This window comes from Phasianus colchicus, chromosome 24, assembly GCF_987193195.1.
Source record: "Phasianus colchicus chromosome 24, bPhaCol1.hap1.1, whole genome shotgun sequence".
In the NCBI taxonomy this organism is placed as follows: domain Eukaryota; kingdom Metazoa; phylum Chordata; class Aves; order Galliformes; family Phasianidae; genus Phasianus; species Phasianus colchicus.
Window position 1 is genome coordinate 5383201 of NC_143459.1, and position 24524 is coordinate 5407724.

Here is a 24524-nt window from a genome sequence, read left to right on the forward strand (position 1 = left end):
TCTCCAGCCGGCAGGAAAGGGCCCCTAAGAAAGCACGGGGGAGGAAAGATGGGCAGAATTAGAAATTGCTGAGGTATGCAGGGCGGGAGAAGAGCTCAAAACTGGGAGAAAGGTTGGAAGGACGCGGCGAGGAAGACGTCTGACTTCATCCCGGAACGACCACCAGACGTCGAGCCCGCATCCAATAGAAGCTACTGCGCATGCGCCGGGGAGGGGGACAGTATGTAAATGAATTCCCGGAAAAGTAATGAATATGTTAATGAGTCTTGGGTAACACTTCTGAATATGTACGGATGGGCTGATAGACGTATTGGGATCCTTTTCTCCGGTGCGCAAGCTAGGAGGAGCGATCCCCCTTGCACCCGGCGTGTGGCGCAGCGCCGAAATAAAGACGTCCTGCTCTTATCACCTTACGTGGGTGAGCGAGTTTGATTCACAAATCACTTCGGCTCTGCTGCCCCACCTTCCCCCCGCAGCTCCCACCCGCGTCTCCGCGTCTCCCCATCTCCCCCCCGCTCTGCCCGCTCTGCCCGCCAGGTGGCAGCACACACCGCCACGCGCGGCCCCGGCACCGGAAGTGGCGGCGGCGGCGGCGGCGGCGGCGGCGGCCGGGCCCGTGTGAGCGCGGCCCAGCGCGGAGCTCCGCGTCCCGCAGCCGCTCCGGGGCACCGGTGAGCGCTGCCCGCTCCTGTAGGCCGCAGCGTAGCTCGCGGTGCGGCCTCGGGAGGCCTCCGGGCTCCGGGCACCGCGGCGTAGGGCCCAAGCGGGGCTCGTAGGGCCCGGCCGCCCGTCTCGGTGCCGCCATGTGGTCCGTGCTGTGGAGCGCCGTGCGAACCCACGCGCCCTACGTCACCTTCCCCGTGGCCTTCGTGGTGGGTGCCGTCGGTTACCACCTGGAGCGGCTCATCCGCGGCCCCAGCCCGCCGCCGGCCGAGGAGGAGGAGAAAAGCATCTCGGAACGGAGGGAGGATCGAAAACTGCAGGAGATTGCGGGCAAGGACCTGACCGAGGTGGTGAGCCTCAAGGACAAGTTGGAGTTTGCCCCTCGGGCGGTGCTGAACAGGAACCGGCCCGAGAAGAGTTAATGGAGCCGTCGGTTCCGCGCTGAAGGACCCCCAGCTGGGCTGTGCACAGAGCACTGTGCCGGGGTTCCTCTGTCACCTGCACACCTCCGCCCACACCCCGTCCTGCACCTGGCTGTGCTCGGGCTGTTCTCCGCCTCTACTGATGCACGTCACCCTCCCTGGGCTCTGCAGAGCTGTCAGGGTTTGCCCACCCCTGCTGTCTCCAGGACTGCAGCCGGACCCTGTCCTCCATAGCTGATGGGGTTGGGGTAATGGTTTGGAGATGGAATGTGTGAAATGCACCAGCTCTCAATCTATTCTGGCCCTGGCAGCACGAAACCCTCATGGCTTTATCCGCCACACGTGTCGCTTTAGGTTTGATTTCTTTGTGGGCATGGAAACAGAAGAGATCTGCTCTCTGCTGTACATTTGGACCTGAGTGATATGGGGTAGGGTGGGCTGACTGCAGGGCGAGGAGGAACCTGCCCTCCTACTTCCATCTCCTCTTGCTCTTTGTGAACCCAGACTGGTTTGCTAGAGACCTCAGCACCTCACCAACATGTTATCACCATGAGAGCCTGAGTGCAGTGGGGATCCGGAAGCTCTCTTTGCACCATCCTGGGGCTGTGCAGCAGGGAAGTGGACCAGGGAAGGCAGACATCCTGGCCCTACATCCATTGTGGAGCTCAGAGGTGTAGAGAATGAGAACTCTTGCTTTGTACAGGCACAGCCAGATTAAACTTCTGTGAGTCCTGGGCCTCAGTGTCTTCTTCCACATTGTCACCTGTCCGAAACCCTGACTCAGAGCATTTTTCTGCCCCTGACGTTTTCAAGAAAGCCCACTTGGCATGGCTGGGGAGCGGTGATGGTCAGAAGGGTGGAGGAAGCACTGAAATACCAGGCTGTGTTGCCGTGTGCCTCCCTCCCAGCCCCCCCGTGCCACGTCACCGCTTCCCCTCAGCGTCCTTATCTAAACCAGAAGGGTGGTGACAGCGCTGGGTGGGGGCCCGAGGGACAGGAGCAGGAATGTTCTGTGCCAGGGGGCGAGCGCTGGGGTACCTGAAACCAGGCCAGGGCCAGCGGTGTCCCCTTGTGCCACAGGAGTGTTACCAGCACAGTGGGACGAAACTCTGAGCAGGATCAGCCCCACTCTGTGCTGTTACTCTGCCTGCAGCATGGGGTTATCGCTCTCTCCCGGCTTGTTTTTCCCTGGTCACGCAGTGAGCCTTCTCACCCTGCCCCAGCCCGGCCTTCCCCTCCCGGGGCCGATAAATCTGTTGTGTCTCATGCAAAGCCCTGATGTCAGCAGCCAGTTCAGCGTTTTGCATTGCTCTGTCCCGCTTCCTTCTGCCCCGCTGACAGCTTTACTGCCTGGGCCATGTTTACCTCCCGACCTGCTCTCCTCGGGGCTGGCTTGCTGCCTGCTGGCCGAGCTCTTCACCAGGAACTTGCTGTCTGAGGCTGTTTGTGAGAGAACTGAGGCAGGCAGGGTCAGGAGGAGCTGCGTGTGCTGTGTGGTGGCTGTGCTCAGCACTGCCTGGACCTGAAGGTGCAGGAGGCCTCTTGTGGCGATGCCCCAAGCCCAGTCCTGCTGTCACCCCATGTTCTGGAGTTCAAATGCCTCTCTGTCCCCCTTGCCGAGAGGCCCTTGTACTCGGTCTCTGCCTTTCCCAGCCCAGCTGGGAGTGATGCTGTGCTCACTGTTGTGCTCTGGGGTGGGAATGAACCCTTCACTTCCCCCACCTGGGACCAGCCGGACCCAGCTCGGAAACTTCTTCCGAAATTCCTTTGTTCACCCTGCGACGGAGCGTCTCCCGTGGCTGTTTATAGCCCATTGATCTGTTCTCAGGCCCGGCAGGGCACAATCGTGCTTTGTTGGGGCTTTGCTGGCCCATTTCCTGCCCCCAAGCCCACACAGCCTCTCTGCTTGCTAAAACAATGTGTGGGAAAGGATGGGCCGTGGGCAGCATCTTGTGTGGGTACCACGAGCCCCACGGTGCATCCCCAACCTCTGCAGCCATCTATGCCTGCTACCTAACCAGTGCTTCCACGTTTCCAGCTGGTTTCTGCACTTTCTGCACCAGCAGAGCACTGGGGGTGAGCCATGGGCTCCCCAAGGCATTGGGGCTTTCTGCAGACCGGTTACAAATGGGGGAAAGTGCCACAATTCTCCTAAACCCTTGGTGCTGCAAACCCACCCTTCCTCCCATTGAATCTCAACAATGTGCTGCCTGGGAAGCACTCTCTAGACAAGAATAGGAGCCGGCAAGAACTCAGAGCTGGGAAAAACAGCCATGATGTCTCACTAGGAGCGAAACGAAGCATTGCTGAATGCACCATTATGGTAAAAGTTGGCTTCCAGCTCTCATGCACCACCCCTCATGGGCAAGACATTGCTGTGGTCCAGCTCAGGAGCTGCTGCTATGTGAGAGGATGCTCTCCTTCATCAGCACAGGACCCAGCTGGCTTTGAGGAAGCCCATGTGGCAATGGGTTATGTTCTGAGCAGTGATTAAATCTAGCACTGCCAAAATGTCACTGTGCTTGGGGTATGCATTGTGCACAGTACTGTGCAGCCAGGGCTCAGCTGAGACAGGACTGCACGATATCTGTGTCTGCTGGTGTTCCACAGGCATTTCATCCCTTCTTTCAGAGCAAAGGATCCCAGACTGAGCGCTCAGGGTCTGCAGCAGCCACCATCCATGGTCTGGTGTCCAGCTCAGAGGCCAGAATGGCACTGGGGCCACTGGCTGTGCTGGGACTCAGTCCCTGCCAGACCCACGGTTTCCTCCCCACCAGCTCCAGAGGCAGCTGTTGCTGCATGCAGAGCCATGCTCTGGCTGTGGCTGGTTTTGCTGCTGGGGGTCCCTCACCTGCAGCGTGCGAGGAACAGATTTTGGTTTCCGGAGGCAGGATGCAGGGATGGAGCCAGTCTGCTCTGCTGCCCTCCCTACTCTGCTTCCCAGCTCACACTGATAGGGGGGAATGGAGACCCCAGAGCCCCCCCAGCTGCTTGGCACAGCTCAGCACACCTGGGCAGCTGCAGAGGATGTCCGGTGAGCTCAGTGTGGGGACACGCTGTGGGTCTGGGACTCTGTGACCATGTGGTGGCACCAGGGCTGCTTGGAGCAGCAGGGCCATGAGTGAGTGACGTGACATTGCAGAGCAGTGCTGGGACCCATGGGGACTCCCACTCACATTTCCTGTCCTGGGGCAGTACTGTCACCCCAGGGCACTCGGGACGTGCCGGCAGCCCCGAGATGCAGAGGTGTGCTCACCCCAGAGGTGCTGGCTAACGAATGGTTTGTGTCCCCCAGCGTGTCCCCGCATTCCTTGGGGACCTCTGCTCCCTGCCCTGGTGAACCCAGGCTGTTTTCCCAGGCTCCCATCTTGTCCTTTCCCAGTGTCTCAGTCCCTCTGCAGGACCCACGGTCCCACAGCATAGCCGCATTGCTGCTGCCGGCTCCAGCAAAAGCCCTGCAGCGCCTCTAGAGAAGAGCAGCTCCACTTTAAACAAGATCCAAGGACAGCAACAGGGGGCACGTCCCACTCAGTGTCACCTCTTCATGCAGCCACAGCTCCCAGACCCCATCCTGGGGTGGGCATGGGGGTGCGGGTGCTGCTGCAGCCCCACTGCCTCAACACGAGGAAGCGGCTGGAGGGGAGCGACAATGTCAGGATGCGGGAAGTCGTCGAGGCTATTGAGCGCGTTTCCTCCTGCCTGTGGTTCTCACGCGGGTCTCAGGGGCCACATTGTCTGCTGTGCCCACGCGTGGAGGCTTAAATATAACCCTGCAGGGAGCTGCGTGGGGTTGGTTTTTCCTCCTTAGGCACTGGGCTGATAGAGGCAGGGTTGTGCCACCGTTGGTGTTGCCATCACAGTAGTGCTGGGGCTCAGAGATGCATCATTGCTGTGGTCCCAGCTGGCATCGCCCTGCCCAGCCTCTGCCCTTCCTCCCTTCTCAGCTGCAGTTTTGCTCCCGCTGCCGCCGCCGCTCTTCCTGCGAGCAAGTCGGATTTAGCAGCTTGCTCTTTTCTCTGCGCTGGGAAAGCTTAAAAATAAACTCCTTGGTGCTCGGCCAGTTCCTTGGACAGAGCCTTGCAGTGGGACGAGCTGCAGCAGTCTGTGTGCTGCTCCTGTCTCCAGCCTGGGCTGTACTGTGCAGAGGAACTCAGTGCAGGCTGGTGCTCACTGGTGGTCCTGGGATAGTGGTTGGTGTTTGGGCAGTGGCCCCAGCAGGAACTGGGGTCCTGGGCAACATGTGACCCCTGTAGGACCAGCTGAGCACCCCCAAACCCATTCTGGATCAGGAGGTGCTCAGAGTGGACACCCAAAAGCTGTGCCCAGGGGATGCCTCTGCCTGGGATCCCTGAGCTCCACACTGTTTGGGTGCACATCCCTCTGCCAGTGCTCCTCCCTCCCCATTTCTTTCATACCTTGAAGACATCACATCGCTCTCTTGGCACTCACTTTCTTCCGGGAACTATGGGTATAGGAACAGCAGCAAGTTGTTGCTTGCACTCCATTAAAGAAAACGTGCAAATGGGGCACAGCATAGGTAGGCTCATGATGAAGTTGTTTTAGGGGCTCCACCCTTGAAAAAACCTCCAGCCTTGGACAGAGAGAAACCCCATAGGCTCCGAAGTGGGGCTTCCCCATCCCAGGGGAGGCAGTGGGGGGCAGCACCCAGAAAAGTGCCCGTCCTGGGGGTGCCCACAGGGAGCTGCAGGACTCAGCACCACGCACAGGGCCGGGCTTTGGGACAGCAAGTGCTGTTCCCAGAAGGGAACCGGAGGGGGCTGTTTATTCAGGAGGCAACACGGAGGTGTGAGAAAGGCCGTGAATGTCTGTCCCGCTGCTATCTGTCCAAAAGGGCTCCTACGGGCCAGCCAGCACGCTTATCAGCTGCAAACTTTTATTTGTCTTAGGGCTGCCCGCCCGCCTTCAGGGGGTCCCACGCCTGCCCCATCCCCGCTGCTGCGGTGCAGGTGAGCTCTGCCTGTTGTTGTTGGCGCGTGCCGACGAAGGTCCCGGCGGTGCGGGGTCACAGCAGCCACCATTGTCACAACACGGGAACAATAGCGGTGTGTGGGGCCGTGTTGTTGCAGCACGTGGGGCCGGGCACGCGTGGCCCCGCTGGCTCCATCAAGGGGGCTTGCGGCCGTCTTGTTTTCCACCTTGCAGGGAAAAGTGTGACGATCTCCTGGTGCCAACAAAAATATCAGCCTGGGACAGCGAGGAGAGCAAACAGTGGCTGCCCGGTGGTAAACACTGTGGGGCTGCGCCGTTCCCCTTCCCACTGGCATTTCCTCCCCGCAGAGTATGGGGCCGCCGGGCTCTGCTGGTGCCTGGTGGGAGCCAGACAAGGGGCACCGCCTGGGAAGGTCCCCGCCGAGGGTCTTGTCCTGGTGCCCCACAGCACCCCAGCGTGGGGGTTTGGGGATGCTCCAGGCATGTGTTCCCATCCCCGTGGAGAGAGGGAAGGCAGGGAGTGGCTTGGGCACAGCTGTGACTCTGCACAGTGCCTCCCTCCCTGCTTCCTCTGGCAGCGATATGGCCCCGTATCACCCATATTTCATTGCCTGTGGGGTATTTTTAGCCTGTCCCACCCTCGCTGAAGAGGCCCTCAGCAGAGAGCAGCAGGCTCTGCCCTGGGCTCACGCCGCCAGGGAAACCAAATAGGGCCCCGAGGCACATTGTGCGCCTTTATCTGCAGCTCACTTCCACCTATTATGCAGCAGCTCTGTGGCTTCCACCAGGTTTATCTGCAGCAGAGCTGGGGCAAGCAGATGAGAGGCCCCAGTGATGGGGGCACCCAAAATTCTGTTTTGCACCACAACGGTCCCATAATGGACCCTGCAGAGGCAGCAGGTGGGTTTGCACTTGCAGCAATGAGCAGCATCGCCAGAACTCACACTGTGCCCATGCACACACCTCAGTCCCACCACCCTTAGGACAGCAGCAAAGTGGTACAAACATGCTCTCACCACACTGCACCTTTAATTCATCCAACTTTATTCAATGCAATACAGCGCTCAGTCTGGCAGGGAGGAAAAGGAAACAGAACAGAGGAGCAAAGCCCACACCCTGCGCTCATGCTCTGTAGCTGCACGTGGTCCATGAGCAGCAGATGGAGCAGGTTCCCATAGCCCCTTCCATCTCACAGCTTTGGTGGGCAGTGGTCCATTCCTCTGCTCCATCACCAGCACTGCAGCCCACAGAAGGAGATGACTAGTGCAAAGTATTAAAAACAATGGCCCCTCAAACTGGTAACTGCTAGGCTAATTCCTCCCCCAAACCACTGGGCTCAAGAGCTGGTGGCCTGGGATGGACAGGGCTCCCTGGTCCCCTGCACAACGGCACCTTTAAGGCAGAAAGCTTTGGGTTGGCACGTTAAAAATAACTTAGAGACATCACATGGGAATGGGTCCAGGGACAGGACAAGGCGGGGGGGGGGGGGGGGTCCTGGGGCACTCAGGGCGATGGGGACGTGCTGCGTGACAAATGTCCCAGTGCAGGGTTAACCCCACTGCGGTCCACAGGGACAGGGGGCAGCTCTGGCAGCAAAGCCCCCGCATGGAGCAGTGCCAGCTGTCTGCTGGGTCACAGGAAAGGGACACAGCCCACGGCCAGGACAAGCAGCTTCCCATGGCTTCACAGTGCTCCCACACTGGCAGCAGGACTTCATCACATCCCAGGGGCCAGCTGCACAGACAGGACCCCTTGCCACAGCCCTGGGACAGCCCGTTCCCAGCCCTGGGGATTTGCTCCCTTTCCCACAGTGATGCCAAGTCTCTCTGCCCTGCACACGCCATCCCAGCACAGCCTGGGGAAGTTTCCATGTAGTTTCCTTCCTTGCAAGGCCCATGGGGAAAATAGCAGAGAACAGAGGCTGTGCTCAGGGGCCGGTGAGTCTGTGAGCATCATGTCCCAATAGCAGGCACCACATCCCTCAGAGCGGGCACAAGGGACAGTCCAGGCACAAAGGAACCAGGGGTGGCCCCACCCTGGCCCTAGACATACTGCTTCTTGGATGCAGAGCTGCTGGGCCGGCTGAGCTTCTCCTCAGAGACTGGGGCATCTGGAACCCTGGGGGCGTAGGGGTCCGAGAGTGGCCTGGTGCTGCTGCCCAATGCCAGGTTCTCCTCGTTGCGGAAGTTGGCCCAGTTCTGCTCACTGGAGAGCTTGTTGTAGGCCTGGTAGGGCGGTGTGTGGCTCTCGGCCATGGGCAGGAAGGGGTAATGCTTGGCTGGGTAGGGACCCGAGCCCATGTCATCAGCAAAGGCACCTTGGCTCGGGCCAGCCGGCACCGGCACCTTCTTGATGTTGCTGAGCAGGCTCTTGCAGCAGAGGTGGAAAAGCTCCAAGAGGTTGAGGATTAAGGAGATAAGGCCCATCACCAGCATGAAGATGATGAAGATGGTCTTCTCGGTGGGGCGGGAGATGAAGCAGTCCACCTGGTGTGGGCAGGGGTCCCTCCTGCACACGTAGCGGGGCACCATGGAGAAGCCATACAGGTACCACTGGCCAACGAGGAAGCCTGCCTCAAAGATGCTCTTGCAGATCACACTGATGATGTACGTCCACATCAGCGCCCCTCGGATCTTGAGCCGCCCATCCTCCGTCATGTAGATCTTAGACATCTTCTTCTCTACAGCTGCCAATGCTTGCTCAATCTTTGGGTCCTTGCTGTGGATAGCCCGGAGCTCATTCTCCTGCTGTTTCAGCTTCTCCTCCTTCCGCGAGAGATAGACGACATGGCCCAGGTAAATGAGGGTCGGGGTGCTTACAAAGAGGAACTGCAGCACCCAGTAGCGGATGTGGGAGATGGGAAAGGCTTTGTCGTAGCAGACGTTGGTGCAGCCCGGCTGCTTGGTGTTGCACACGAAGTCTGACTGCTCGTCCCCCCACACGGACTCACCAGCCAAGCCCAGGATGAGGATACGGAAGATGAAGAGGACAGTGAGCCAGATCTTCCCGATCACAGTCGAGTGCTCCTGGACTTGGTCCAGCAGTTTTTCCAGGAATCCCCAGTCGCCCATCTTCTAGGAGCCTCGTGCCTCTGGCAGCAGAGGGAAGAGAGGGGGATCGAGTCAATCCCCCATTCGCACACTGTGTCCCCAAGCTTTCTCAGCACACAACCACTCTTTAGAAGGTCCCAGCAAACCCACTGTGAGGGCATGGCTGGCAGCCTGCAGGGGCAGCCTAAACTCACCCCTCCTACAGCCCAGCCCCACCAAAGGGCAGCAGGCAACGTGACAGTGGCACAAAGCCCTGAGTACAGCTGTTACCCTGACACCCAGGCAGTGCTATCCCCAAACTGAGTGCACAATCAGAGAATCATTAAAGTTGGAAAAGGCCACTGAACTCAGCTAGCCCAACCTGCAATCCACAGCCAGCTCCCTTGCTGTAGGACAATACCACCCCAGCCCCAAATTGTTCCCCCCATGCCCCTGTAGCCCCCAGCCAGGGGATCCCAGAGCCACTCACTGCATGCAGATCTGGCACTGCTCAGAGGATCCCAGCTGTCCCACTGTTACCCCAGCCAGCCGGGCAGCCTGCCTGCATCCCCCCTCATAGCACAGCCCTACAGCCCAGCTGGGAAAGAGGAAGCAGCTACAGCCCTGACTCCTAATTAACCTTTGCCAATTAAGCGCAGCTGGACCGTTTAAGAGACACGTCTCCCGGTAGGATGGAGAAATGCCCCGAAGCAGAGAAGCGGGTGCATGCAAAGAGCAGTGATCCCATCGCGAAGCAGAAAGTGATGCGGTGCCGGGGGTCCCGGGGGTCTCATTCACTCACTCACCGCCCGCCTGGCAGCGCCGGGCACGTCCCTTCTGCCTCGGGCCGTGCAGGGTGTGAGCGGCCGGGCCGGGTCGGGCTGCGGGGGCCGTGCGGGGCCCGGGGGAGCCGGAGGAGGAGCGCGAACAGGAAGCCGGGGCCGGGGCTTAGCAAAGCACCGCAGGTGCGGGGAGCCGGGCCGGGGCCGCCCGCTCCCACCCCGTCGGGGCGGGCCGGGGGCGGTGGGGCCGCCAGCACCGCCCGGGAGGGCTCCCGGTGACGGCGGGAGGCGGGGAGAGAGAAGTTGTGCGCGACCCAAACGCGAATCGGTGCGCTGGGGCCGTCCGTCGGAGTCAAAGCAGTACGGGACGGGGTGGGGGAGAGGAGCCGGGGGGGGTCCGACAGCTCCAGGGGGGGAGACGGGGACAGAAAGCGGTGGGAATGGCCGTGCCCCGTTGTCCCCCCGCAGTCCTGCGGGGAGAGCTCGGCGGCTGAGCGTCCCGCACCCGTTCAAAGCTCCTCTGCAGCCGAGGAGGCGGGGACGGCCGCGGGGACACCCGATGGGAGATGCTCCGGCCCCGTACGGCCGTACCCGGAGGATGCTGCCCTCGGGGCCGGTCCGTTACTGCGGGGTTTGGGATATTTCGCTCCTCCAGGCGCTCGTGGAGCGGGGCCGTGCGCGGCGTGGGCGCTGGGTGGTGCTGGAGCCACATCGCAGGCTGAGCTCGGGCAAAGGCACCGGGCCGCGGCCGCCGTCTGGTTTGAGCAGAGCCCGGCTGAGATAAGGGAGGGTTTGGGGACAGCGGGAGGCTGTGGGGCGGCACTGGGAGGCCGCGGTGCGGATGCCCTGAGTGGTTTTGTTCTTAGTGAGGGGACCGGAGTTGGGGCTGATACAGGAAAGCAGTGTGAGCAGATGCTGATATTTTATGCGCAGGGTTAAGTCCAGATACTCTGGGGGACAAAAACCCCCATTTGTGTCCTCCCAGCTGCATGGGATGGCACACAGCACAGGCTGCATGGGAGCGGCAGACCTTGGGCAATCCAAGCAGAAACTGGGCCAGGAAACTGCTGCCTCTCCCCACCAGGACGTGGCATTTCCTCCTCACAGACAGGTCTGAGCAGAGGTGGAGCCAGAACAGCCTCGTTACGTTTAATATATATTAATTGCATTGGGTAACATCCACGTGCTGTGGCACCAGGTGTCCAGCACCCATCTCCCAGCCAGCTCAGCAGGGTCACCACTTCCCCCTTCCCACCAGCCCGAAGTTGTGGCTGCTGCTGTGACGTGTCCCCTCATTGTGTCTGTCCCCAGTGATGCTCTGCACCCTGCCAGCCCCTGATGGGCGGAAATGATCACCTCTGGGGAGCAGCCCCAAAACCACAAAGGAAATAGAGCTGTCCCCACTTGTGGATGCACCAGCTCCCACGTTGCTTCACCCACACCGGCCACAGTTCTCCAGAAAGCCACGTGGGCACCTCAATGCAGACCCCACACTGGTTGCAAAGGCACATCCTGATCAGATACCTGTGATATCTGTCCTCTGGTGCGGGGTGCCCAAGTCTGGCACCACAGATGGTACAAGTGACAAAGTGCTGAGCAGCGGAGATGCGTCACCATCCCACATGGGCATCATTGTCACTGCCTTTTGGTGCAGCACAAGCCCCAGCCATGGCAGCACCTGCTGCAATACGTGTGTGGATTTGGAAAAGTGTGGGTTGAGCAGACCCTCCGCATACAGCTGCTTAGGGAGAGATTAAGTGGAAATCATTTCTATTTATTGTAATATTTATCAAGGTTTAGTAAATGATTGATGCTGATCTCGCCTTGATTTCCTTGGGGGCCAGCGTGCAGTTCTGGTGAATTAAAGTTTAACGACGTGTGACAAGTGGGAGGGGAGGGGGCAGGTGGATACCAGGAACAAGGCCAGGGGGCTGAACCCACCAGGGGCACCTGAGGAACCAACACAAATCCATTTCTTCAGCCCTCACCTCCCCCCTGCAATTTCCAGCAAGCAGAGCAGATCCCAATGTCTACAATGAAACGTTTATTGACACCTTGGATTCATTGCTAATGTGAATGACACATCCGTCTGAGGCAAGGGGTGGGAGCAGAGGGAAGCAGCAGAGCCAGAAAAGCCACTTGGGCAGGACGTCAGCGAGGTGCTTGCATGAGCAGAGAGAGAGAGAAGCTGTTCCTGCCTGTCCTGGGCCAATGCAGCAGCAGCACCATACGATGGGCACCAGCAGCCCGGGCTGGGCGCTGCTCAATGCATTTGTACCCAGCATAGGAGCAGCAGCACAGGAAACTCAATAGGAGCTGTTGGAGCCTCTGGCTGCTCCCTCCTGCTGGTCCTAGTCCCGTGTGCCCTCCCAGCACAATGGCTTTGTCCCCACTGGAGGCAGCTTGGTGGCTGCTTAGCAGAGCTTGTGATTGGTGTCCATGTGTCAGCATGATGTCCAAGCACCACTGGGTGCAGACAGAGCTCAGGGGCTGCTCTTCCCTTACCTGTGTTTTCTCAGTCACCCCACAGTCCTCTCTCAGGGGACTTCGTTGGGTTTAATAATTTTTCATAGAGGTCAAATATCCAGAGTTTGGGAACTTTGTAGGCTTGAAAAGCTCATGGTCCGAGGGGAAGGCAAGCTGGCTGGAACAGGGAAGGTTACAGCTCCTCTCCTCTGTGGAAAGAACAGACACTCTTAGTTACAGCATGCCTGTGGGCAGCTGGCACTGGGCCACTGCCAAGCATGCCCTCACTGCTGGGACACCCTGGGGATACGCATGTGGTCATCAGTCCTGGCACTGTTAGTCCACAGAATCCCCACACCTCACGCTGTGGGTCCCTAAGAAGGTCTTGTCTGGTGGTGAGATGGGGTCCTTCTGTGTCCCAGCTTGGTCTGTGCCCACTCTGTACCTGCCCTGTTCTGCCTGACACAAGCTGCAGAGGTTACAACCATCCCAGCCCATCATCATCACGTCACTCATGTTCCCTGACACACAATTGCCCTTAGAGGCACCAAGAAGATTTCCCATGGATGTTTTTCCCTCCCCTACAGAGCCAGTGAAGTCCCAGCTGACGGCTCTGGTGGTGGCACTGCTGGTGGTCACCTCCAGGGCAGCCATCCCTGGCACGTGCCAGGACCCTCATCCCTCCCTCTTCCCCTTCCATGACCCCATCAGATGGAGGTCAGGATGGGAGCCAAGGCCTTTAGGCTGCCACACACCTATTCAGGGCCTTGTTCTCCCTCTCCTCCGCCTTGAGGTGGCACTGGCAGGTGGAGGCTTTGCTGTAGCTCATAGAGCGCTTGATGGACTTCTTCCACTTGCGTGTGCTCCGGACAACGCGCTTGAAGATGAGGTAGAAGATCTCACAGACAGTGAGGACGATGCAGATGGAAGAGGCCCCGACCATGAAATAAGTGAAGACTCTCTTCTCGGTTGGCCGAGCGATGTAGCAGTCTACAGTGTTGGGACAGGGCTCCACGTTGGTGCACTTGACCAACCGTGGCAAGTCGAAGCTGTCCCACATCTTGTGGAGGAGGTAGAGGAACAGGATCTCTATGATGAGCTTGAAGAAGAGGCTGAGCAGGTAAGTCCACCACAGCCCACCGTGCTTCTTGCCTGTGTTGCTGTACAGCTTGGGGCAATTCTCCCCATTCTTCTCCCTGTTCTTTTTCTCGCGGTCCTCGCGGTAAGCCACGTGCATGATGACCAGCAGGGAGGGACAAGTGACAAAGATGAGCTGCAGAGCCCAGAGGCGGATGTGGGAGATGGGGAAGAAGTGGTCGTAGCAGACGTTGGTGCAGCCTGGCTGGCGTGTATTGCAGTCAAAGTCCTTCTGCTCATCCCCCCAGACGCGCTCAGCTGCCACCACGTAGACCAGGACACGGAAGACAAAGACCACGGAGAGCCAGATACGACCGAAGGCTGTGGAGTATTTGTTGACCCCACTGAGCAGCCCCTGCAGTGTCTTCCAATCCATGGTGAGTGGTGATAGCTGCAGTCAGAATCAGACACCTGGAGAAACATCGATGGGTGGGGAGATTCAATAGGACACAGCAGCAGGGCAGCTCATCTCCTGCAGCACTGCAACGCTGGATGGACCCTCCTAACCCAGCTGACCTCCTGAACTCCTCCCATCCATCACACTCAGCTGAGGACACAGCATGACCACACAGAGCAGAGCCTGGGCTGATGGAGGCACGGCAGACCCTGGGTTCTTACAGCGACGTTCAGAGGTGATTCAGCCCTTCCAGGCTTCCCCCTATTACAGCCTTTGCCATAAGGGAAGAGCTGCCTGGAGCACTCCTGCCAACCACAGTCCCTGACTGCACACGTGGGTATAAATTGGCAACAAAATCCCCTGGATAAACAGAGAGGCCGTGCCCTGGGAGGATGTCAGGGCTGCATGGCGTGCTAGGTATTGCAGCAAAGCAAACCCTTCAGTGAAAAGCAGCCTCGTGACCTGGCAGCACCCCTGGGATGGGGGCAAGAGGGAACCCTGCTACACATTTCCATCCCTCCTTCAGTGCCCAAAGGAACACGTCCTGCTGGCCACTGCAGTGCATTGCCAGGCCCTGTTTGGGCTGCTGGGTGCTCACACATCAACTCAATGGGGTGACTATTCAGGGCACGTCACTTCATGTGCTGAGACACATCAGAGCTGTGGTATGATGGAAGGGAGGCTTTGGGGAGCCTGTGGCTGCCGTTAATCACCTAGCGGGTGAAGCTCCCCAGCAGAACAAGGTTGGCAGGGCTTCCCATGGGGCACAGCACCAGGTGTGCATGGTCTCCACTCCTCCAGCCCCAGGTTCACCTCTCCAGGAATTCACATCCATCATCTGCACTCCCCTGCATGCTCTGCACAGCCCTGGGGCAGCCCCTGTGCACATCCATGTTTTGGTGACTGATGGGATCTTTATCATTAGGGGATGTCAGGCTCTGACTCTGCCCATCCCAGCCCCACTCAGGCCTTAGTTTCCACATAAGTAAATAGGGCTGAAAGGCTGCTGCTCACTGAGAGCCCAAAGGGCTTTGCAGGAAACAAGTTTTCTCTCTTGTAGGTGACACAAGGGATCCTGGGCCCAGGTGGGGGCAGAACCACTGAAAGATGGAGCCCATGTACGTCACCCTGGCTGTCACTCCTCACCCAGGTTCCAGTGCAGACGCTTCCCAGTATCACCATCCCCAACATTCCCACACCCCACATTCCCATGCTGAACAAGCTCTGCCTGTACCAACCCAGCACCTCTGAGACGTACCTGCAAGAGGCTCCGGTTCCGTCCCTGCTCACCGAGGGCTGCGGGGTGGGAAGATCCCAGTTTGGGGCATGGTTGGCAGCACAGTCACAGCGCAGTGCTCGGGATCCCCTCACTGCTTGGTTCTACGTGGCGTGGCACCTTGGTTCTACGTGTCCTGGGGCTGTGCGGAAGGAACAGATCCTCAAATACTGCCCAGAAACCACTCAGCCCTGCTGGAGTGTGAGCAAGCCTAGCACTTCCTCCTGGCCCTTCCTACACATCTGCTGTGAGATCAGGAGCAGGGAGCTGCCACGTACCCATCCTCACCCAAAAGCTGGTGAGCAAAGCCTGGAGCCCATCACTGCTCCATATCCCACGAGGATCACTGGCCTTTCACCACCCCCCCCTGACAGCCCTGCAAATCCTCCGCATCCCCATCCCTGAGGGCTCCATGGGCGATGCTGCACAGCCCCCCCCCTGCACCCAGCGCTCACCTCAGCCTGCTGCTGCTCCCGTCCATGTGTCTGCAGTGGGGCAGGAAGGGAGCTGAGCTGGGAGCCGAGCACCACGCCCCGCGTTGTGCAAGCCCCGCGGCTGGGTGATGCTGGCTGTTGGCCAGGGGCAGCTCCAGGTGTGCTGAGCTCTGCCTCCTGCAAAGCACCCAGCACCGCTGCGTGCCAACCTGCTGCGTCACCCCCAGGTCCTGCCCTGCGTAGGTGCGGGGCGGTGGGACTGAAAGCACCCGGCTCCCACCTGGGGTGCAAATGTTACAGAGCTAGGAGCAGGGATGGGGTGGTCGTGCCCCCTGCATTGCTCCATGCTGTGGGGGCCCTGCACAGCCCTGTGGATCAAGTGGGGTCCTGACGTGGCATCAGGGTTCCCAACTTCAGCCACTGCAGCATAGCATGGCAGCCAGAGCTGTGACACCCACACCCCCTTAGCACTGCAGGATCCATCCCACCTCATCCAGCACAGCCCACGGCAGCCCTGTAAACTCCCACCCCAGCCCCAGCAAAGTACCTGCCCTGCACTGGGGAAAGCAGGGTGGGTCTGGGCAGCTCTGGGGGCGGGGAAGCCCATTCCTGGCTGCAGCACTCCTGTGTGCTTGGGTCCCAGCTGCAATGTGTCATGAAGGGAAGGTTTGTTCTGTTCCGAGTAACTGGGTGAGTCTGGCAAACAGCTCCGTGTGGTTATTGTCTGTGCACATGCACATACATGCTTGGGCTGAACAACAAAGGCAGGTCAAATCCTGCAGCAGGAGAAATAGAGCCAGATTCCTCCACCAGAAACGACAGCAGCTCCTCCAGGTGATGCTCTGTGCCCCGGGGCTCTGAGCACCAAACCCAGCAGCAAACCCAGCCCAGTGCTGATGGGGCTCTCACCATCAGCCCCATCCACACCTAGAGTGAGCCAAGCAACAGCAACAGTCGTTAAGAATCGCGTTATACATTATGACCCATTTCTAATACAATTTGCCTTACTAATGCTTTGGCAACAGAACATAAATATCTCCAACCTACGGCACCCCACAGACACCACCCCGCTCTGGGTGCTGCTGGGTGAGACCTTTCCCAACGCACAGCACCAACCCAGCAACATGACCGTGCCCTGCTGACCGCGTCCTGCCCCATCCTCATGGGACCCAGAACGCATCCCTAAGCAGGCAACACCCCTGTGCCATGGGATGCTAGGTCAGACCCTCCCTGTGTGGGCAGCCAAGTGTCACCCAGCGTCCCTGCTCCACCTCAGCCCCATTTCACGCCTCTGCCAACGTGGCTGGGGTAGGGTTGCATTTCCTCTTGCCTGTGGTTTACCGGCCCCGTGATTCCTGCTGGCACAACTCCGGCACGGCGCAGCTTTGGGGCCCTCAGGGCACGGCGCTGGGACCCCTCCCAGTGCAGGGCATGGCGGGTGCTCACCATGCTGCGCTCAGGACACTCGTGGCACACAAGGAGCCGCTCCCTGAGGCGATGGAGCCTTGCTGCATTTTTTCTCTCCAGGTCAAGAAGATTTGGTGCTGTGCCAGACTGGGGGCACAATGGGGAGCAGGAGAGCCCAAGCGAAACCTTGCGTGGTTCCCAGGCATCTCTCCTGTTTTGCTCAGAGCAAACACTGCAGTTCCCAGTGCCAAATCTGGGCCCTTCCTGTTTCTTTCCCCCCTCTTCTCTCAAAAGGAGTGGGATCCAGCGTGATGCTATGCCAGGCACCCACCTCCCTGCTGTAAGCAAAGCCAGGGCCCCTGGAACCCTTCCCTGGCCCTGGGCACCTATCATCAGGATCAGGAATTTGAGCTATTTTGTAGCAAGCCATGAGCGGCGGCAGGAATCTGGGGGCTGTGGCCTAAGAGATAGAAAAAGCAAAGGGAGGAGATGCCGAAAGCCGCCCAGCTGGTCTGATTTGCTCCCCAGGCAGCAACAAAACCTGTGGTCCCAGCAGCCCCTCTGCTGCAAATGGGGCACTTCAGCAGGGTCCACGTGCCCCGGGGCTCTGACACACGGGGAGAAAGTTCAGTGCCTTTTGACACGGGCAGAAGTTTTTGCCCACGGCAGTTGGGTGGGGAAGGAACACAGCCCTGTGTTGTGCTGCGTTCCGCTGGGTATTTGGGCAGCCACGCCAAAAGCATGCCTCCCATCTGCGGCTGTGCTTGGCCTTCAGATTGCTCATTGCTTCTTCTTCGGATTGCAGGAAGCAGTGCAAGTTGTGAATTCGTGCCCATGTGGGAGTGGGATGCTTGGAGTCCCCCCAGATCCATCGGCATCCCTGGGAATGCCCCATCCTGCATTTAGTACAATGTGAACGCAAAAAGCACTCAGTGACTTCCAGTGCGCTGACCCCGGGGCCTCCATAAGGAAGCAATCGAGCTGTGGAGCACGCAGCCTCCAAACACCACCGGAAAAAAACAGATCTCAAAGTCTCCTTAAAAGGGTTTTCAATGGGGTTTGCAAGGCAGAGGTGCAGGGTCACGCAGTGGGGCTGGATCCTGGCGCTGCCTTTGATCCAACCCAGCCCCGACCTCACTGCAGCCTGGGAGTCACCAGGGGCGTGGGAGCAGGGAATTGGCCACAAATCAGAGGTTTTGTCCTCAATTCCCAGCAACCAGGCGGGTTCCTGACAGTGACCCTGCTGGGAAAGATGGGCTGCCCCAAGCGGCACCTGAGTCCCACTGCATCCCCAGCTGGGCTGGCATTGGCAATACTTCAGTTTTAAATGCTGCCTTCCAAAAATTCAGGAGGCTTCTGAGCATCCCTCGCAATAGAGCAGTCCTTGGATGACGATGATGCAAAGTCTAGAAAATAGCCTTTATGATAACATCCCCTGACACCAAGTGCTCTGTGCCCCATGGAGGCATCACTGTCCCCCATTCCCAATTCCTGCAGTGCCATTTGGGTCAATCTCAGCTCCCTTTGGTGCAGAGCACAGACACACAGCTGAAGGAACGAGATAACCTCACTGATGTCCTGCCAGCAACCGCCAAACCCCAGCCTGAATGGTGCAAGGTTTTGCAGAGCTGCTGCAATGCTTGCTCCGGGCAAGATAACGCAGCACAACAGCAGCAGCACCTGGACAGTCAGGTCCTGCACTAGGTGACTGCTGCTTTGATGCGTGGAAGTGGGGCAGGGATGTTTGGATGTGGGCTGGGCTGAGCTGGATGTGTCCCATCCTGGCAGGGATTATGGCTTTCAGCTGGGAAACACCTCTGGCTTTTGCTCTTAGAGGACAGCCTTGATCAGCAACAGCCAACCATACTGCAAATCAAACAGCCCAGCCCTGTGCTCCAAAGGAGAGGTGAGGGCTTAGCACAAGGAGCAGCTTGAATCCTCTGGCACTGAAGATCTCAGCAAGGAACATTATCCAAAGCAAAGAGAGAACAGAGATCAAACCAGATTCACTTAAAAGAGATGGAAGGAATCCACTCGTATACACCATCTGCCACCATCACCCCAAAGGTGTCCAAACTGTTTGTGCCACGTGCCAACAGGGACCCAGGAGGCAGAGACCCCCCTGTGCTCCTCCATCACCCCCATCCTCATAGGGCAAACCCACACATCATCCCCATGGGTGAACACAGCATCTCCTGCCCCAAACACATCACAGCTCAGCTCTGCAGAGCTGTGGGCTCAGGTTAATGGGCTCAGGGTTAATGAGCTCAGACCTGCTGCAAAGTGGAAGCAGCTGCACTGAGAGGTGGCCGAGCAGAGCCCTGCACTGCAGGGCTGGGCAGGAGAGCCCCCTATGTGCCTTTTCTCTGCAGCAAACACAGCAAGCACTGGGGCTTTCTGTGCACATGGAAAAAATAATAATTGCACCCTCTAAATACAGCGAAACCAGTAACAGATCGAGCCGCTTGTTCAATGTTAATGTTACTTATGAGTGCATTCGCCATGAAATTATTGTTAATTATTCATTCCAGCTAATGTTCAGTTACTGTTGATGGCCTTAGAAATTGCAGAGCAGCCTGAGTCACGGCAGAACGCGACATATTACAGCAATAAACGAGATCATACTCTGCCATTTAATGTTATTGTTTAATCAATGGCTGGGGTGTTTTTCCTCTCCTTTATTTGGCTGCTTTGCTCGGGTGTTTTTCTCCAGCCCACAGCAGGCTCCTCGCCCTTGTGCTTCGTGGCTGTGGCTGCTGTACCAAGAGCAGCATTGCTCACAACCGGCTCCAGAGCTGCTCAGTGCCTTTCCAGGGGCTGCACAGCCCTTGTGCCCCTCCTTGGCATGAGATCTCCCCTGCAGTTTTGTGCCCAAAAAGCAGGAGAACATCACTTAGAGACAGAAATATTTATTCGCTGCAAAGATACACTCAGGACCCACTGAGGCACTGAGCTGAGACAGGCTCAGTGCATGGCGCAGAGCTGCTTGCCCCTCACCTTGTGGTACCCGCTGGCTCATCCTGCAGCACCTGCTCTTACCCTAAATCCACCAGAACGATGCGAACTGCCTTGCCTTGAGGAGGGGAGAGGCGGAGTCCCGTCTCCATGGTTGATCCACCCCAGTGCTCCCATGATGGGGACTTGGGACGGTCCTATCTGGAGCAGGATCTTGGGCAGGCACAGCGCTCCAGAAGCCCTAGGAAGGAGTCTTCTCCTGCTCGGGCAGTGTGGTGGGGATGGAGGTTGTAGGGATGGAAGCTGTGGGGATGGAGGTTGTAGGAATGGAGGCAGTGGGGATGGAGGCTGTGGGGGCTTTGTATCCCACCCCATGGAACACCTGTCCCCCTGTGCTTGCAGGCTCGGCACAGTCATGGCTGCTCCGGTGGCTCTCCCCAGTGCCAGCCTGCAGGCGCTCCCGACACCGCTTCCCAATCAGGTAGGCAGCCTCCACCAGGCTGAGCACGATGCAGATGCAGGTGGTGACCACCATGAAGAGGGTGAATATAGTCTTCTCAGTGGGCCGGGAGATGAAGCAATCCACGATGTTGGGGCAGGGGGGCAGCTGGCACTTCACCAAGCGGGGCAGGGTGTAGTTCCTATAGAAGCGGTAGAAGATGTAAAGGAAAACCATGTCCACGCCAGCCTTGATGATGAGGCTGAACAGGTACGTCCACCACAGCCCGCCTCGCTTCTTGCCGGGGTTGGGGAAGCGGGAGCGGTATCCATCCCCCCGCTCGGCACGGTGCTGCTGCGCCTTGGCCTCGCGGTAAGCCACGTGCATGATGACCAGCAGCGAGGGACAGGTGACCAGGATGAGCTGCAGGGCCCACAGGCGGATGTGGGAGATGGGGAAGAAGTGGTCGTAGCAGACGTTGGTGCAGCCAGGCTGCCGCGTGTTGCAGTCGAAGTCTTTGTGGTCGTCGCTCCAGACGCGCTCGGCTGCCACCACGTAGACCAGAAGGCGGAAGATGAAGACAAGGGAGAGCCAAATGCGGCCGAAGGCTGTGGAGTATTTGTTGACCCCACTGAGCAGCCCCTCAAACACCGACCAGTTCATGGTCTCCTGGTCCTGTTAGCTGCTCTAGGAAGAGAGAGGAGACACAGTGAGGGGCTGTCTTTGGCAGCACCGGGAGGTCCCCACCTGGGTGCCCCATGGCACTGAGCCGTGCTCCCACCTGGGTGCCCTCAGGGACAGCCACTGCCCTTCGCTCGCACTGAAGTATCCTCTGCCAAACACCGTCCCCACCTGTGGGGTCTGAGGACCCAGCAAAGCCTCAGGAGCAGCATCCTCCAGCCACTGCTCACCGCGATCTGTGCCCGGCTCAGCCTTTCCCCATCCCACACCGCCCTCCCCATTTCTCATCTCATCACCCAGGTATTTGTTATTATTTTTTTCTTACGCTACCAGGCTTGGCACAACAAATAGGAGCAGGCTGGGGTGTGACTCATCCGGCAGCTCTGTGGCTCCACCGCTGTGTCCTCTCCCACCGTTGGAATCCAGTGTCTCCTCCACTCCCCGACCCCAAAGCACAGGAGGAGCCTGACATCAAGTCAGCAGTGCTGCCCACGCACCAGGGCAGGCAGCTGCTGTGAGGTGGTGTGGCATGGCATAGCATGGCATGGCACGGCATGGGACAGTGTGTTATGGCACGATGTGGTATGGCACATTCTGCCACAGCGAGTGGACACCGTGCAGTGGGCTTGGAGGGACTGCTCAGCCCCTGGCAATGCAGAGTTTGGTGCTCTAGGTCTGGGTGCACATCATCACCAGTTGGCATCAACTCAGCCCATTCCATCCCCAGGACCCAGAGCAGTTCTATTTGACCCCAGCTTGCATCGAGCCCGATAATCACATCCCACATAGAAGGGCACAATTCCCAGTGCTGCTTTTGGGACTGATTCTCCTTAAACACCTCATTTATCAACAAAATAAGAACATTTCCCTTTGCTGGGAAAGCAACACGGGCTCTGCTGCTCTGTGCAGTCTGTGCTGCCCTACCAGAGCTCCCCATGCCCAAACCTCCCATGGGAACCAGAGCTCCCTGCATCGCCCCATGGTGTTGACTGAAGGCACGGATGCAGGACTGGGGACACACAACAACACCCAGTTTTTGCCTTTCCCAAGCAAACTAACAACAGCAGCCCAGGGTGCACAGTCACACTGCAGTGTGGGGCTCAGCTGTGTGCACCCACAGTGAGAGAATTCCCCATCCCACAGCACCAGAGCCCCCAGCACCCGGGGCTGCCCTTACCTGGGGACGTCCCGCAGAGGCCGGGTCGGTGCTCGCCGGGCAGGAGCGCATGGCAGGGTGTGCGGGGTGTGAGTCATCGCAGGGCTCCTGGGAGCGAGGAGGAGATTCCCGAGGGCAGGGGTTGGCTTCGAGGCAGTTCCCTGCGTGCTGCGTTGGGTCACACTCTGCCTGCACTGCAGGAAGGGCTGTAACACTGCAGGGATGTGCTCAGGGCGCCTGGATGCCCTGGGGATGTTGGGGTGTCCCAGTGCAGCAGGTGCTGCTGTTCCACCACATGGTTCCTACTGCTGCCCCCACCTTCTCTTGCTCGGACCCCCAGGGGCTGCCCCAAAGTCCTCCACAGATGGGGACCCGATCCCACAGCAGTGCAGGGGCTGCCTGGGTGCTGCATGCAGTGCCAGAGCACAGGTAGGGCCGACACCATTTGAAGAGCAAATAGATGTTTCATTTGCAATTCTGCTGGGTGTTTAAAAAAAAAAAAAAAAAGTAGAGAAACAAATCTAAACAGCTGTAAAGTAAATTACCACTGTTTGCCGATGGCTCCAGGGAAGAGTTCTGCAGTTTGAAATCAAACAAGCCCTTTTTTTTTTTTTTTTTTTTTTAAAGCATCAGAATGACAGCTGTGACGGGAGGGGGGTTTCCAGGTTCCCCTTTAGTGATGGAGGCAATCCACAGGGGCTCTCACAGCTCACCGCTTTGGGGCCCAAATCATCCTTTTTTGGGTACATCAGGGTGATGCATGCTCCCCGCTGCCTCTCCCACTTCCATTTGCCAAAGAGTTCAGACTTGCGGAGGCACAGAGGTGCCAGAGGCTGCACCCAACCCATGGGGAGCAGCTCTCCCAGGCGGGTCGGCACACAGAGGTGTGTTAATGGCAGCACTCCATCTTGCAGGAAAAAGCCCCATTAGAACACTTTCACTACAGCGTGAAATATTAATAACGCTTTGCATTTATATAGCGTCATTCATCTCGGAGTCACTCGCCGAGCTCCTGACATGAATCACACCGCAGAGTGAGCTCTGCAGGGAGATGGGTGGATGGGGCTGTGCCCGTTTCCCTGCTGCACACACTGAGGACAGCTCTTCCCCAGCCCTGTGCAGCTTTCCAGCTTTGCGGAGCTCCTCGATGCCATCTTTTTTGCTGCCTGGGTTTTCCATCTGAAAAGCTTGATTTTTTAAAAATTTTTATTTAGTAAAGACAAGTTGGGGTGGTGAGGAGGGGCTGCTGCATCAGGGCTGCGGGGGAACCCACAGCAAAAGAGCATCCCCAACATGACCAGAGTGTTCCTATGGCACAAACCATGGCAGAATGCTGAGAAGGAGAGGCTATTTTCATCTTATTAAAGAGCCTTATATTTAAAACCCTTCTTCAGGTCCATAGCACAAGATGATTGCAAAGGCTTTTACACACTAATGCAGCAGGAATCACTCCTGCTTTCAGCGATGTTGATGCAGATGCTGTTTAGTAGGGCAGAATCCCATTATTGATGCTGGATAAATACAGCAGAAGAGCTCTGGGAGCAGTGATGGAGCTGCTGTGCACGGCGTCAGTCTCGGGGCTCGTGGTGTTCTCTGCTCCCCAGCAGCCAGCAGGAGGGGAGCAGTGGTGGGGAACAGGGGCTGTGTTCTGCTTTGGAAGCCCAGGTCCTGGGAGCAGAGAGAGGGCATGACTCCATGCAGCAGTGCTGCCTGTGCCCAACATATTTGCTATGCAAAGAAGAAGGCACTTTGTTTGCAGACAATTAAAAAACCAAACAGATTAGTGCAAACCAAACACATCGAGCAGGCTGGGTGTTGGCTGAACTCCTGGGAAAGTCACACGAGTATCCAGAGCTGTTGCAGGTAACACGAGCTGTGCTGGGATGCTCCCATTCCTCCTAGTGAATGGCAAGAACCGGGGCAGCCCCAGCCCTGCAGGAAGGGATGGGGCACCTGGGCTTCTCCCCCCATGAAACAGGTTCTGTTCTGCTCAGAGCTGGGGAAAGAGGGATCCTGCAATTAAAGGAAGGATGGTGAGAAGGGGGCACTGCTAATGAGACCAACACCAATTAAAGCATCTTCTGGAGCAGCAGTGGGGTGAGGGCACTGTACTAATGAGGAAGGCTGTGGCATGAAGGTGCATGGGTTCAATGAGCAGCATTTTGCAGCTGTGCTGTGGCCCCATTTCTGCAATGGCAAATGCCAGGGCACAGCCTGGTAGCGGCCATTCAATGTGGCCAGTTCCCATTAATCTGCTAATATTTATAAGTGTGGCTGGAGGGAGTAACCTCATTTCTAGCAAGAGCTTAATTAATCATGGAATCAAACTG

At 58.1% G+C, this 24524-nt stretch overlaps 4 protein-coding genes and 1 long non-coding RNA gene across 7 annotated transcripts; 2 read left to right on the forward strand and 3 right to left on the reverse strand.

Annotated features, from left to right (window-relative positions):
• Positions 1–587: 587 nt before the first annotated feature.
• On the forward strand, positions 588–1821 carry SMIM12 (small integral membrane protein 12). Its single transcript, XM_031594667.2, has one exon. The coding sequence runs from the start codon at positions 804–806 to the stop codon at positions 1083–1085; it is 282 nt and encodes a 93-aa protein (XP_031450527.1). The 5' UTR covers positions 588–803; the 3' UTR covers positions 1086–1821.
• A 5241-nt stretch (positions 1822–7062) lies between these two features.
• Positions 7063–10029, reverse strand: GJA4 (gap junction protein alpha 4). 2 transcript variants are annotated; one of them, XM_031594834.2, is made up of 2 exons: positions 9871–10029; positions 7063–9126 (listed from the first exon to the last, which is right to left on the reverse strand). In XM_031594834.2, exon 2 carries the CDS (start codon positions 9104–9106, stop codon positions 8078–8080), a length of 1029 nt encoding a protein of 342 aa, XP_031450694.2. In that variant the 5' UTR covers positions 9107–9126; positions 9871–10029; the 3' UTR covers positions 7063–8077. The 2 variants fall into 2 exon arrangements, with proteins under 2 accessions (XP_031450694.2, XP_031450693.2); XM_031594833.2 differs by lacking the exon at positions 9871–10029 and adding an exon at positions 9555–9827.
• A 2987-nt stretch (positions 10030–13016) lies between these two features.
• GJB3 (gap junction protein beta 3) lies at positions 13017–15655 on the reverse strand. Its single transcript, XM_090123858.1, is given in 4 exon segments — positions 13017–13060; positions 13063–13860; positions 15105–15264; positions 15578–15655. Coding segments are annotated over 2 exon segments (804 nt in total). The 5' UTR covers positions 13826–13860; positions 15105–15264; positions 15578–15655; the 3' UTR covers positions 13017–13019.
• On the forward strand, positions 13312–15584 carry LOC149915139 (uncharacterized). The gene is made up of 3 exons (XR_016459690.1): positions 13312–13432; positions 13698–13826; positions 14907–15584. It is a non-coding gene; the product is annotated as an uncharacterized LOC149915139 (long non-coding RNA).
• Positions 15656–19845: 4190 nt separating the features above from the next.
• On the reverse strand, positions 19846–22654 carry LOC116229902 (gap junction beta-5 protein-like). 2 transcript variants are annotated; one of them, XM_031594666.2, is made up of 2 exons: positions 22216–22654; positions 19846–21044 (listed from the first exon to the last, which is right to left on the reverse strand). In XM_031594666.2, the coding sequence occupies exon 2, from the start codon at positions 21018–21020 to the stop codon at positions 20160–20162; it is 861 nt and encodes a 286-aa protein (XP_031450526.2). In that variant the 5' UTR covers positions 21021–21044; positions 22216–22654; the 3' UTR covers positions 19846–20159. The 2 variants fall into 2 exon arrangements, with proteins under 2 accessions (XP_031450526.2, XP_031450525.2); XM_031594665.2 differs by lacking the exon at positions 22216–22654 and adding an exon at positions 21139–22184.
• Positions 22655–24524: the final 1870 nt, after the last annotated feature.